This window comes from Choristoneura fumiferana, chromosome 5 (assembly GCF_025370935.1).
Source record: "Choristoneura fumiferana chromosome 5, NRCan_CFum_1, whole genome shotgun sequence".
NCBI lineage: Eukaryota > Metazoa > Arthropoda > Insecta > Lepidoptera > Tortricidae > Choristoneura > Choristoneura fumiferana.
In genome coordinates this window covers 2,830,899-2,845,382 of record NC_133476.1, presented here as the reverse complement: position 1 = coordinate 2,845,382, position 14,484 = coordinate 2,830,899, and the positions used below count along the sequence as shown (strand labels likewise).

Below are 14,484 nucleotides of genomic sequence, written 5' to 3'. Positions count from 1 at the left end.
TGTACTTGTAGTGCATTGACATCTATGTATACATACCTAGATGACGATGTTGTAGTGTCTACTCTTGTGTCTGATATCCTGTCAATCGTTCAATGGTTAACTGGAAGAGATCCCTTTAAGGGATAAGTTCGCCTTTGTACATCTTATTATCCTGTGTTCTGTTATTTTCATGTGTTTTTATGTACAATAAAGAGTTTTACAATACAATACAAAGAAACTTACAAACTATAAACAAACAAACTTTAGGTAGGTAAAATATCTCTTTATTGCCTTTATCTGTATAGACAAAGATAGCATAATATGCGTTTTTTTACAAAGAAAAAATGTTAAGTTCAAAATAGATTGCATTTTATTGATAATTTTAGGGATAGAGCCTGGCTATTATAATGTCGTCACGAGCATGCAATAATGGCAAATGGCAAACAAAATTGGGAACTATAGCTACTACGAAATTCGAAAATTAGCGTCAGCGGGATGCCAAGATACGAAGTTCGAATTATGCACTTCGTACTTCGTATTATTGAGCCTGAATTGTGACAAATTTAAAAGCACAAGGCAGCTTTCGTATTCGTTACGTAAGTTTTCGCACATGTGAGTGAACAGCTTTTTTTTCAACTCATACGAAATGTGTTGCCAATCTTATTTTTTTATTTGCTCCATTTCGTTTCCAACTGACGCTTGTTAGACTAATATAACATAGGTTATCTAAAATGTACATTATTCATAGCATTTTTCAGGTCGCCCTTGAATGCAATCTAAGTCGTGACAGAAGCAGTCGTCTTTAGCTGGATCTGAAAAATAAAAACTTTGTTATTCCTGCTTATTTTTTGTTGTAGCATTCCATCGCTCAACAATTAATAACTTTACTATAATTTGTTGAGATACACCAACCTACCTTTTTGACACAATAAAACAAGGAATCCATACTAATATTAAAAATATGAAAGTGTGTTTGTATGTTTGTCCGTCTTTCACGCCAGAATGGAGCAACGGATCAACGTGATTTTTGGTGGATAGTTTATGGGACAGAGAGTGACATAGGCTACTTTTTATCCCGGAAAATGCAGTTTCCGAGAGAAGAGCGCGCGATAACCGAATTCCACGCGGACGAAGCCGCGGCAAAAGCTAGTCATACATAAACGAGTTCGTCTCAATGAGGGTTTCTGCGTGACAGGACAGGCTAGTTGGCGCTTGTTTCGTGAGGTCCGTTAAGCAGCTTTGACATTTACGTCACGTTTGAGATTGGTTACACAACTAAATGAGCCAATCGCAAGCAAGACTGTGACGTCAAACGCAAACGAACCTCTCGATACTAACACCATCTAGCGGTATTTCGCCTGTCAACAAACCCTCAATAGGTACTATGGGACATTACCTAATCAACGGGTCTCTAACTGAACCTCGCAAAGAAATTTTACGAAATTCGAATAACCATTTTAGGCACACATCGCAAGTAGATACCTATTCCAATTTCATTAGACACACTTAAGACAATATGCTACTTTGAATATGGCCACACTCACTCAACCACTCTCCTTACCTATAGTCAAATCATCGTTATAATACACCAAGATGGCGGGTATGTGAAGATTCTCAGGCAGCAGTACTTCAGAGAAACGGTCTCTCTCGTCTGGGATGCCGTTCTGTTCCAGGGTCCGGTTGTAGCAGATGGGGCGGCCAAGGTATCGCCAGGAGTAAGACATCATGTGCGAGTTGTGAGGGAGGTACCGCATCATGATTTCGCATATCGTCTCCTCGGAGCAAACCTCGAGGGTCACAGTGGATCCTAGAAGGTGGAACTCTTTGTAATTTCAAGAAGTGGATGTACGATTAAGCTGGACTTATGCTAGACAGATCAAGGAGAATATCGCTTGTAGACTAAAAAAATCAGCCAAGAACGATTCGGACTCGCAAGCAGAAATTGCCGTACCTTCCTACAAATTAAATCTCATCATCTCAGCCTATATATACGTCCTACTGCAGGGCACGGGTATCCTCTCACAATAAGACCTATAGGATGTAGTTTTCCAAGCGTGCCCAGTGTAGATTGGGAACTTAACATGCACCATTGACTCCTTCACTCTTTCGCAGTTTCTCGCCAAATCTCATGCTAAAGTTGAAAAATAATTTCGCACATGAATTTCAAAAAAATACAGAGATCCGAGCTCAAAATAGAATACAGGACTCTCTGCTTAAGAGGCCGTAGTTCAAACAATTAAGCTATCATGACCGCTGTTCAGATTTAGAGAAACAGTTAGAAAATCACCTTCTAGTTTAACTCACCCGTAACAGTATTGGTAATCCTAATCGGCCTGGTCCTGGCCGTCGCACTCCCCACCACCAAACTATCATCCAGCCACCATGGTTTCTCATACGGCCGCCATTTTGTAGATGGAGTCACGGGGTCCCTGAAGCCGTGACCGTGCTGGCGGAAGCTGGTCGTGGTGCAGGCTACAGGGTGGGTGTATTGAACCCAGTCGGATCCGCGGAACCAGTGCGAGATGTCCTTGCCCGCGTATGCTATGATAGTCATTGCTAGCTGTGAAGAGTTGAAAGTTGAAGTCTTCTTTTCCGATGCTTAGCAAGCGTCGCGACTTATCTAAGCTGTTAAGCCTAGATCTACACGGCCAAAGTTACAAAAATATATATACACGACCTAAATGTGAAGAGCATAGTCGTGTATAGATATTTTTGTAACTTTGGCCGTGTCGATATCTTTGCAATTGACTTTACACCGGTAGTAGGTAAACCCCAAGTGACTCACATATTCAAAATAATCATTATGACTGCAGTAGTTTCTTACCTCTGTATCGAACTGATCCGGACGAAGTCGGATTAGGACAAAAACTTAGCCTTCTCTTCAGAACTGATAGGCTACTACGAAATTCTAGTTAAGCGCCTTAAAAAATGCGGGGCGGCAAAATTGACTTATTAAATATTTCTATCTTATATACAACCTAGCCATAGTCATCCACGTTAACGTTAACGTCGTAACATTAGTGCAGGTATGTAAAGGGCGGCGAAAATTATCTTCACCCGAAGCGGCTAAACAGCTAGATCAGCCCCAGAACCTATACCACGAAGCCCAAAACTCGAACTTCGTATGTAGCCGTCCCGCTGACGCTTATGTCATTTAATACGCGAGTGAAAGGGACGGTGCGATACTAACTTCGATTTGCGAGTTTCATAGTAGCCCCTCTGTTTATAAGCACGGTGGCAGTAGACTTGTCGATACTTACTCTCCGTTTATCGCAATAGAAATATCCCCGTTTGAAGCACGGGCAGTACTCCACGCAATCATCACCACAGTACCAACTCTTTACAGCGCAGGAGCAACTCTTAGTGCAAGTGCAGAGACGCAGCTGCTGCTCCAACCACGCTGTCAAGTCGAGGACTTTGCCGTTCAAAGACACCCAGCAGTCTTTTGCTGTGTTATGCACGGCCACTTCAGCAGGCGTGTACCATTCTTGCTTCGTGTATATCATTGTTGAAAATAAAATAAAATTGCTGGAAAGGTTGACAAGTGACAGGTGTTTTGACGGTGTGAAATGTTGAAACCTCCTTCCACATAATATTTACAAAGTAGTTCGGCTAGACCTATATCTACAAAGGTGCTTTTATTACAAGGTTTTTTTTTTAGTTTCACCTGGTTTCACCTGTCCCGTTGTCTGTCTGTCTGTAGTCAAATCTTGCAAGTCAAATTTGATCAACTTCAGTAGTCAGATTGACTTGAAATTTGGAATACTTATGTAAATCACGTGACAATGACAATACAATAATCTAGTAGTGACATCCTGGTAGTCCAGCCAGGATTGTCTCCGCGGACGGAACTCTTCAACGGTTAATAGCATCGACTTGAAATTTGTTATGCAAATGTAGTTTGGGTGACAATGCAAGTACAGTCAGCAAAAAAAGCTTGTATTAAAAATTTTTTTATGGTTAGGTTAGGTTCGTGATATGAGCTTCAATGTTCGTGAAACAAAAAAAGGGGTCGGTATTTCATGTCGGTAAAATCCAGGCTGGTAAAAAGTGGCATCTATGATAACTTGGCAAAATAAATAAAAACATTTTTGTGGCGCTTGTGTTGACCCTTGATTGGCTGAGCCAACCGCAGACAAATAAAAATGCAAATAACTATTCATAATCATCATTTATTCCATAAATAAACGTAAGTAGATTATGTAATTTTACAATGTACATAATAAAGGACTCGTTATTACAAAGGTATTAAAATTGAGAGTAGAAAATGTACATTTTCAAAATACAGAGATCATTCCCAATTTTAGGCAGTATTTAAGCATTCTTAATATATTTAATAATTTCGTCCAGGGGTACGGTAGACTCGAAACGAAATGCACATCAAATGAAGAGCGTAAAAAATTAGTCGATCCGAGTCGACAACATATATCCGCAAAATTCGGATTATGGAGAATTTCGTTAAATTCTAATGGCACTGACAAACAAAACCGCAGTCGCCATCTTGGGTAGTTAATAAACGTTCCGTTTCATACTAGCTAGCTCTTAGATACGGCTCGCCTTCAACACATCGCGTGCGTCACGCCACAAAAAAGTATCCATTACAAAGAACTGTGACTCATGTGACTGTGTAAAACGAAACTCTTGCCGGAAAACTTGAATGGATCTTATCAAAACTCAAAACTATCACCAACTACCTTCAACTATAACTATCTTCAGTTGTTGACGTTTGTCCGAGTCGAAACTTGTAGGTAGAAAATTCGGATTTAGCGAGTATTTTCAATAAAAAATGGAATAAATTACTGAGTATATATAATGGCGTTGCGAAGTAAACATGTCAAAGTCATCACATCAAAGTGGCGTGAGTGTCACGTCATCACGTGTCACAGGTTTGCATTTCGTTCTCCATTGTGACCTTTTAAGGCCCCACACACGGTACGATTCGTCGATTTTCATCAGATCGATCGTACAGACGGATCGTACCTTATATGGGGCCCTTTAGGTCTAATTTCTTTGATTATGAGACAGACATACGTAGTCGGTCCCAAAGTTCTGTCACTGGCACATTATTTATAAACTTAAAACATGATTTTAAGAAAATTTGATTGAATTCCATTTTGAATGTTTGTCAATTATTTTAAACAATAAACAGTCATTCGCTGCAATTTCTCACGATGGAGTGGACGTTGAAAGAAAACCGAATAGCTGTTTTAGCATTGCACCGCTGTGGGCACTCGCCAAGTACCATTTTCAAGTTGCTCAAAAATGTAAATATAACGCTTAGGTTTGTGTACCGTACGATTGACAGGTACAATGAAGTCTCCAGTGTTGAGGACAAGAAAGAATTGGCCGGCCTCGCTCCGTACAAACACCAGCAGTGATCAAAGCGATCAAGGCACGCATAGCAAGAATCCTGTCCGAAAACAGTTGATGGCTTTGCAGATGGTGTCAGTCAGTAGAAAAACCGTCAAAAAGGTTTTAAACGAAGATCTTAGTCTGCGAGCATACAAAAATAGAGGGGCACTTACTTAATGCCCGTCTAAAAAAACAATAAGTTTAAAAAGATCCCGGAAGTTGTTAAAGCGGTACGCGAAAAATCGACACCGTGATATCTCTTTACAGACGAAAGATTTTCGATATTGAAGAGAAGTACAATAAACATAATGATAGAGTGTACGCTAGGAGCTTGAAGAGTATTCTCTGATCTTATTACAGGTCAAAATCAGTGCGAAAAGTGTACCAAAGAGACGGTTTGGATAAGCAATTAAGCATGTCAAATATCTGCCCAACACGCATTTTCAGGTCATAATTTTGTGTTCCAGCAGGATTCTGCGCCAGCACACAAGCCAAGACCACTCAAGCCTGGTTTGGCCGTCAAAAAATCGACTTTATAAGACACGAGATTGGCCTTCCTCCGTCCGAACCTTAATCCTCTGGACTTTAAAATTTGGCAGGTCTTAGAGGGGAAGGTCTGTGCTAAACCCATAAAATTTGGAGAGCCTGAGTCATCTTTAAGAAAAGCAGTCGCTGAAATAGACATGAAAATGGTGCGTGCTGCGATAGACGACTGGCTGCGCCGATTAAGGGCCTGTATTAAAAACAAAGGAAGTCATTTTGAATAATTTTAAGTACTTAAATTATTTTTTTATTAATGTACTTAAATTGGGTAATAATTATTAAAAACTGATGGTACCTTTGTTTTTATCATTATTTTTCATTTGTGACAGAACTTTGGGACTGACTACGTAGTTATTTGGCAAATAAGATTTAGGAGAAATATCTACTGGTGAAATACCGATACGTAGGTTAGCCGTTTAAAGCGTTTGTGATAATAATTAAGGCTGGGAATATACGTCAGCTTTTTCGATAAGTACGACAGTCTTTACTGGCCAAAAAATTTTCAAACATATTATTATGAGTCTACATTTTACCGAGCGAAGCCGGGTTTTCATCTAGTTCTTAATATTCTTTGTCTTACCACAAAAAATCTTTAACACGCCAGAATAAAGCAGGAGTTCCCAACCAGGGGGTGCGCCTTCCTAAGGGAGTGTAGAGAGGTTTCAAGGGGTCGGAATACGTGAATCATACAGCATGCGAGCTCAAAGTACCTCATTACAGTACACCTACGTGTACGGCAATAATTATAATACAATAAATTAATTAATTTTAACTTCATGTAAATAAAAACAATATCGAAAGTTAAAAATATTAGATGGGTCATTAGAATATTATTTATAATCAGGGGGGAGGAGCACGAATAAAAAATTTGGGAACCTCCGCCTTAGAAAAACGTAAAATGGCCGTTGAATGTATCATCATCATCATCCCAGCCTTATTATCCCAACTGCTGGGCACAGGCCTCCTCTCAGAACAGAACAAGAGGGCTTGGGCCATAGTTCCCACCGGGCCCATGCGGATTGGAACTTCACACGCACCATTGAATTGCTTCGCAGGTTTGTGCAGTTTCCTAACGTTGAATGTATGTTTTGTGGTAATTATTTTAGCACATGATCTAATATCCCCTTAGACTTTTTTTTAAATAGAGTCGCATACCTCATGTGTTAGTAATTTCACCGGCTGTCTCACTCTCCACGACAGAACATAGCGGGGCAAGCACTGCTGCTTGCGGAAGGATTAGCGATTAACAGTGCTGGCAACCCAGGCTCACCTTGCTTAAGGTCCTAACACGGGTAAAAGATTAATCGAAGAATCTATTTTTATCAACCAAAAAATCGATTATTCTAAATCAACTCACAGTACTGAGTTGATCCAGGAAATCACTATTTCACTCATTCATTTCATTCATTCGATTTGTATTTTTTTTGAAATTCGATCTTCGTATCGTGCCGCCCCGCTCAAGCGTATTAGTATTTCATAGGAGAGTAAAGGTGCGGCCACATGCAGTCCCTCGTCGCTCGATTGCAGCGATAAATCTGGTCACGTGACCCCATTTTGAAGGTGATTTTAAATTTCCCGCGACTCAAAAAAGTAGCGTCAAGTCGCCGCGTCAAGCGACAAGATGGCTTCTTGCAGGAATGATCTTAGCCTTGGAAGCTGATTTCTTAATCTCATTTAGTAGCAGTCGTGGCAGTGGTACAAATAAAAGAGATTAAAGTGAATGAAAAAAAGTGTTTTTGCCGAAATTGAAGAGGATTTTTTTTCCAGCGATAAAGCTCAACATTTTGAGCTTTATCGCTGTATGTCACGTGATCAGATTTGACACTGGAAACGTGCGTCGAGCGATTTCATGTGGCCCCGCCCTAAGAATGAAAATACTTTCGGAAACCCCACAACCTAATCAAACTAAAATATTGACTGTTAAATCGCTAAATATTTTACACATGTAATGTACATAGATAAAAAAGTCAGCCGATAAGCAGGTGACCACCTGCGGCTTGGAGCTGGTACTTGTACTAAAACTACCGGCATATTTACTTTTAGTGCCAATAATTAATTGAAGCGATACTTTGCGGAGTTCCATATTAAAGAACTATACTATATTTAACTAGCCCCTCAGAGCTCCGCTACGAATCGTGCGCCACAGTCAAGTCTATGTGACATACATACATGCATGTTAACATACAGGTACCCGTTCTCTTCTTGCACAGCAAACAATACATTTATGTCACTAGGCCCAACTGTCACAAATACTAAAGAACTGCGCATGGTAACACAAAAGCGTCACACCGCACGGACTTAACTATGGTGCACGGGTTCTAGCGAAGCAACAAGGTAACAAATAGGGGGTCCATATCGGTTCGCATACTTATTAGAAGTCCGAATAGTAAAGTTTGTCCGAACGATCGTTTGTCATAACTCTTTTTTCTCTGAATCTAATAATTTTTCAGAATTATTATAAAACAAACCTAATCTAACCTATAGTTTTCTATAGGAAAACCATTTAATAATTTCAGAAAACTGTAAGGTTTCAGTGGGTTAAAAATATCAATGTCACCCGCGACCTTACGATAGCTAAGCTTTTGCAAAATATGCGTGTTCATGCAGTTCCTCCACCTCCACACTGTAAGAACACACACAAATCACACAAACCCATCTATCACCACCACCACACTACACTGACGCGTTTCGAACTCAACCAGAGCTCATCTTCAGAGTGACACAACCATACACCATGCTACCAGTTGTTAGACTAACGAACCACAACCACCGTTTTAATTTGTCACTGTAACTCCCCAAGCACCCACATATGTTTTATGAAACTAAACAAAACTACCCACAAATTATTAATATATATTTTTTTAACCGTCCTTCAAAACTACCTTGATTTTTATTTATTTACTGTCAAGGCATGTTTTATTAACTATCATTGCTGAAATTAGATCCAAGCCGTAGCAAGGGAGATGAAACTAATTTTACCTGCTCATTAATAATAGACCCCATACTGTTGTATCTAATTATCTCCATGCATTCTAAAACATCGAGACAAAACCAAAAAAAAAAAATATGCCAAATGATGATTTGGACAAAAACTACAGCATAACTATCGAAAAGTATGCGAACTTTGGCGCTCTCAACAGTAGAATAGTTCATTCCGGTATTTTCGGTCTAATTTCAAGCACTCTAGTACTGTCCCGTACCAATAATACCTGCACTGAAGTGGTAGGTACTGTACTACTATAGTAGGTACTACTGAAGTGCTGTACTGGTGAAGTAAAAGTGGTACTATACTAGTGTAGTAATACTGAAGTAGTACTTTACTATTGTAGTACTACTGAAGTAGTACTATACTACTGTAGTACTACTGAAGTAGAACTACACTACTGCAGTACTACTGAAGTGGTATAATATATGCCGGTATTTTTATTACAGATAGCCCTGGCTATGGGTATTATAACAGATTCTAGATCTCGCCATGGTCCTCAGTGTCATGAGGTGGTGGTAGCCGGCTGGTACGGTACATGGGACAGATGTTTGACGATGTCCACCCAGTCCCAGCCTCGGGGCTTCTCCCCCGCACGGCCCATCTCCGCCTTGTCCCACGCCCGTCGCTTCTGGGCTTTAGTTAGTTGCTCTTTCTTTTCTGGCTGCTTCGATTCAGTCTGGAATATGATGATTAGATGGATTAGATTTATTTCCTAGTATCCATAGTACGAATCATGATACAAATATCTGCCCCGGCCGGGAATTGAACCTGAGGACTCAAGATTCATAGGTTCTGTAACAACTTGGCCATCTGGTCTTCAAAAAGAACTGCTGCTCAACATGACTACCTTAGTTGACAACCCATATAAACAGTGCAATTACCTCCTGATCCTCAATGACAATTTTCTCCACTCTCACAACAACAGCTTCCTCTGCCTGCTCAGCCAAGATCTCGGATACCTTCTCCTTAAGGCATTCAAACAGTGTGTACGTCATGGCACACCCTAACCACTGTTCAGCCTCTTCATTCACTATTGCAAGAACTTTCTCCTTTACTCCAGGCAATCTGAAATAAAACATAGTTTTTTTTAAGCTCTTCTGATGTTAGCCATGAAATCATAGCGAAATTGATTATGAAAAAGTTCCATCCTGGCACATGATTCAGTTTCCTCAACTGTACATAATAGCTAGGATGATAATGCAAATGCACTAAAAAATATCTGCAGTTAGCAAAAAGCTTATGTTAAAAATTATACTGTCACTATTTTGAAATATTATAAATTAATAAAGTTCACTCAGAAAAATTATCAATTGCGAGGTACCATCAGCCAAATGGTCTATCAATTTTTAAACAAGTTCCTATCAAATAAATATAGCACTAAAGTCGAACTTTCAAGTTGACAGACACACCTATTGGCATTATTGTTTTATGACATGCAATGGCTTTTTATAAGAAAGTTTCAGTTCTTTATGATTTTTGACTCGTGATCAGCCTCATCAATCAACATTTATTCCATAATTCCATTGAATCTTCTTCATTGTTCACATCTTTATATGGGTCATCTAATCAATGTGCCGTCAGCCACTTTATTAGCTTTATATGTCTGTGTATCTTCTATCTGTAAGATATTTGATGTTGTGTTTGTCTGTGTGAGTTGTATGTAATACTGTCTGGATACAGTCCATAACCATAATGATAATATGTATGAACCTTAGGGTAGTAGACCACATATTTGGTTGATGGTATATAAAAAAAAAACAAATAAAGAATAAAAAAACTGTATGATACTCACAGATGCTGATTGTAAAAAATATCTAGATTAAATTTAGGTTTCTCAGTTGGATAAGTGTCTCCCCATGATATTTCCAAAATGAATGACTTCTCTCCATCAATGTACTGAAAAAATAAATGCTCTAATTACTTATATGAAGAAACAGTATTTTATTAACATAAGTCAAAGTCAGTGTCTAGGTGTTATAGCTTAATTATTGGTATTTAATTTGTACAATACATTTGAAAAACAAAACTAAGTGCTTTAAATACTTAACAACTGGGCGACAAAGCTTAGCATGGAGTTTTGGCCTTAACTCAAACACATGAGTTTTCCCACAGATAAAACCAACATAGTCAGTTCAACCCTGAAATTTCCCACATAGCAAATTTGTAGCTAAAAATGTACCTAAATTTTACTCATGGTAACCTCTGCAGTAAGTTTTGAAGTTCCCAGCAAGCTGATATACTTGTAGAGCGAAAAAAAATCTGGCCATTAAAAAATAAATAGTAATAGGTAATTTTGTATGTAGTGGGATTTTCAATGCTTTCTCCTTAGATCTAATATATCATTGTTATTTTGTTGGTGACCATGCCAACCTAACTTATGCCTGTGGGTTCACCTCTAATGCCAAACGCTAAATAATAATATAAACATTAGCAGAACAGCAAGATCAGAGGTCGAATTTTGCACTTTGTGTTATAGGGCCATGTGTAACCCAAGAACTTCTGTCTAAAGTAGCTTTTTCACCCCTTGCCACCAGATTAAAGCTGGATGTTGAGTCAGTTGAGTAGGTTAGAACTACTTTTTATAAAAATAAACATGTTTAATACCTTGTATTGGTAAGTTTTGCTATTAACTTGCTTAAAATTTTTCATCCCCTTCATAGATTGATGTTAGCACTTCTATTTCTTCCGCTTGCTGCTCAGCATCGTCAGACATTTTAAAGGGTACTGTCTGTAATAATAAATAAATTCACGAATGGTTAGTCAAATCCAGCCGAATCTAACCTAAAAATAAATTTACTTCTCTAATAAGACAAGCAAAGATTACTTCGAAAAATTGTATTGGGTACTTACAGTTTCAAATTTAAAAGTCTTCTACAGCCGACTTTTAGTTCGATTGTGGCTAGAATCTGAATTATTTCCAAGCGGTAAGCTAATAAATACAGGAAATTAGCAAAATAAGTTCACTTTACTATGTGTCCTGTGTCACTTACATAAAATAAAAGTAATTACAAAAATGACAAAAACAGCTGTCCGGAATTTGACAGCCTTGCATGCTGCGTGTTGATTAGCAAGCTTTAGTTCCAAATGATACAAATAAGTTTAAATTGTTTTACAGTAGGTTCAAGAATGCTTTAAAATAAGTCATGTTCTTCAAAATGGTTCTTAGATACCTATCAAACTAAGTAGTTTACTTACATCATTCAAGTATAATATTTTACTGCTTGTAAAACTCATTTAGTCAAAGAATTATATCATGTATTCAAAATATTAACTACAATTCGGACATCAATCCATTTGACGTAAGACATTGTGCTTTTCTAATGAATTTGTTCAACTTAAAAGCCACAGTGTTACAAACATAATCAAATATAGTTTTTAAAATGCAACGAAATTCCAACCAACCAAGAGCAATTTTTTTTAGCGAAGTTGAAACATTTTCCTCGTTGAGTTTCTTGCCGGATTCTTCTCAGCAGAGGTTTTTCCGAACCGGTGGTAGATTTTTTTTGACATTCATAAGTGCTTGTTATAGCCTAAATTGTTGTTGTTGTTGTTTCTTTAAAAAAATATGCTCTGTCCATCGGAGGACAATTTTGCCATGTCTAGTAGTTTTTGCCGTTGTACGGTAAAAAAATTCTAGAAAACGAAATATGAGAGGTAATGGTGGTTGAACGATGACAGCGCATAGCCTAAATTGAATAAAGATATTTTGACTTTGACTTTCGAAATTTGCAAGAAAACAAATTTATTAACACAGCAACATTGTCATTTTGAATGTCAAACGGATATGCTAAGCTATTGTCCAAAAGTACGTTACAAATCGAATTTCATTTATCAAAATTTACTCTACTTCGTAAGTTGTTCGCGTTCGTGATAAAGGAGCTTTCTACTTTCTACTTTGCAAACAGTAGTCGCCAGTTTGCCTTACCCATCTGCAAGCAGAGCGAAATGATGTTATGAAACTAAGGGGAAGCAAGTTATTTTAAAATTTTAACGCCACGAACGAATTAAAATGGAGAACAAGAAGCTCGCCAGTGATAATTTCAAGGTGCCTGCTCTACCTGCGGGTCGCCCCTTGCACACAAGTTCTAAGGCCAACATCCCCGAGATCAAGGAACCGACTTCTGCCTCGTTGAAAAATACACATGACAAGAAAAATGCATGGGCACTGACAGACTTCGACTTGGGCCGAGCGCTGGGAAAAGGTAAATTTGGCAATGTTTACCTCGCACGCGAGAAAGAATCGCGTTACGTAGTGGCTTTGAAGGTACTGTTTAAGAGTCAGATTTTAGATGCAGACATCGAACACCAAGTGCGTCGTGAAGTGGAAATCCAATGTCGCCTCCGTCATCCGAACATTCTGCGCATGTACGGTTACTTCCACGATGAAAAACGGATATATTTAATTTTAGAATATGCGAAACACGGTGCGTTATATGTTCTACTCAAGCAGCGCGGTCGTTTCGACGAAAAAACGGCGGCGATATACATCAGAGATTTGACCAAGGCGTTGATATACTGCCACGCTAAAAAAGTCATACACCGAGATATTAAGCCAGAAAATATATTGATTGGACACAATTGGGAATTGAAGATAGCTGATTTCGGCTGGTCCGTGCACTCACCGTCTTCCCGAAGAATGACATTATGTGGAACACTTGACTATTTATCTCCAGAAATGATTGAAGGGAAACCGCACACTTATGCAGTTGACATTTGGAGCCTCGGTGTCTTATGCTACGAATTGCTAGTAGGCTTGCCTCCGTTTGATGCTAAGCATTCAAATCAGACTTATTTGAAAATTAGATATGTTATTATTAAGTACCCGGAGTATATTTCTGAAAAGGCCAAAGACTTGATGAGTAAGTTGTTGGTTGTGGTTCCAGAACATAGGCTGCCGTTGACAAGTGTTTTGCAGCACCCCTGGATTCTAGAGAATGCTCCTGAGGGAGTACCACCCCCTGTTTTCAATCCAGAAAATTTACACCCAAATGACAAACATTGATGACTTTCTATATTGAAATTTTGAAAACTTGTAAAACTTATAATAACAGCGTTTCTAAAATTACATGCAACATATCTGTATGCAGAATCTCAACCATGCAATGAAGAGAGAAAGCTCACTATGCCTCCATTTGCCTGTAGTTGTGTCTGGTTGTGTCCCAGGCCAGGCGCCTTTGTTATAGGCTAAACTTGTGTTATTTCCGATTTTGTTGTTTTTGCATAATCATATTTAATCAGGATTGTATAAAGCGCATTTAGATCAGATGATGAAAAGCACAATTGAAAGTGATAGGCACTTAGATCAAGATTGAGGATGAACCTTTGTATGATGCCATTTGAATAATTTTATTTGTATTAGCTTAATTTATAATTTGTAAGTTCTCTTATATGAATTGTGCATGAATATTGATTTTAAACAATCATGCTTGTGTATCATTCACAATGTCTACAATGCATTTTAGATATAATTATAGTCATTAATTTAATATCCTTGCATTTAATAATGTTCATTATATTTTTTGTTGAGTAAATTCATCCAACTCAAAGACTTGAAAGTGACTGAAAAAGTAGCTTAAATTTAGAAAAATAGTGTTATAATTATGAGTAATTTAAAATAAATAAAC

General features: G+C 38.3%; 4 protein-coding genes across 4 annotated transcripts in view; 2 read left to right on the top strand and 2 right to left on the bottom strand.

The window, feature by feature from the left end:
• Positions 1–331: 331 nt before the first annotated feature.
• Positions 332–3,553, bottom strand: LOC141427764 (cytochrome b5 domain-containing protein 1). The gene is made up of 4 exons (XM_074087356.1): positions 3,240–3,553; positions 2,284–2,539; positions 1,541–1,786; positions 332–791 (listed from the first exon to the last, which is right to left on the bottom strand). Exons 1-4 carry the CDS (start codon positions 3,483–3,485, stop codon positions 718–720), a joined length of 822 nt encoding a protein of 273 aa, XP_073943457.1. The 5' UTR covers positions 3,486–3,553; the 3' UTR covers positions 332–717.
• Positions 3,554–6,391: 2,838 nt separating this feature from the next.
• The window catches only part of LOC141427925 (beta-1,3-glucosyltransferase-like), a 111,754-nt gene continuing 103,661 nt past the window's right edge, over positions 6,392–14,484 (top strand). The window contains exon 1 of the mRNA XM_074087529.1: positions 6,392–6,785. Within this exon, the coding sequence (XP_073943630.1) occupies positions 6,784–6,785 (2 nt within the window). The 5' untranslated portion in view covers positions 6,392–6,783. The remainder of the gene's footprint in view (positions 6,786–14,484) is intronic.
• On the bottom strand, positions 9,280–11,919 carry LOC141427926 (RWD domain-containing protein 4). Its single transcript, XM_074087534.1, is given in 6 exon segments — positions 9,280–9,536; positions 9,742–9,925; positions 10,653–10,756; positions 11,465–11,503; positions 11,505–11,584; positions 11,711–11,919. Coding segments are annotated over 5 exon segments (570 nt in total). The 5' UTR covers positions 11,574–11,584; positions 11,711–11,919; the 3' UTR covers positions 9,280–9,362.
• Positions 12,573–14,474, top strand: LOC141427921 (uncharacterized). The gene has a single exon (XM_074087527.1). It carries the CDS (start codon positions 12,870–12,872, stop codon positions 13,860–13,862), a length of 993 nt encoding a protein of 330 aa, XP_073943628.1. The 5' UTR covers positions 12,573–12,869; the 3' UTR covers positions 13,863–14,474.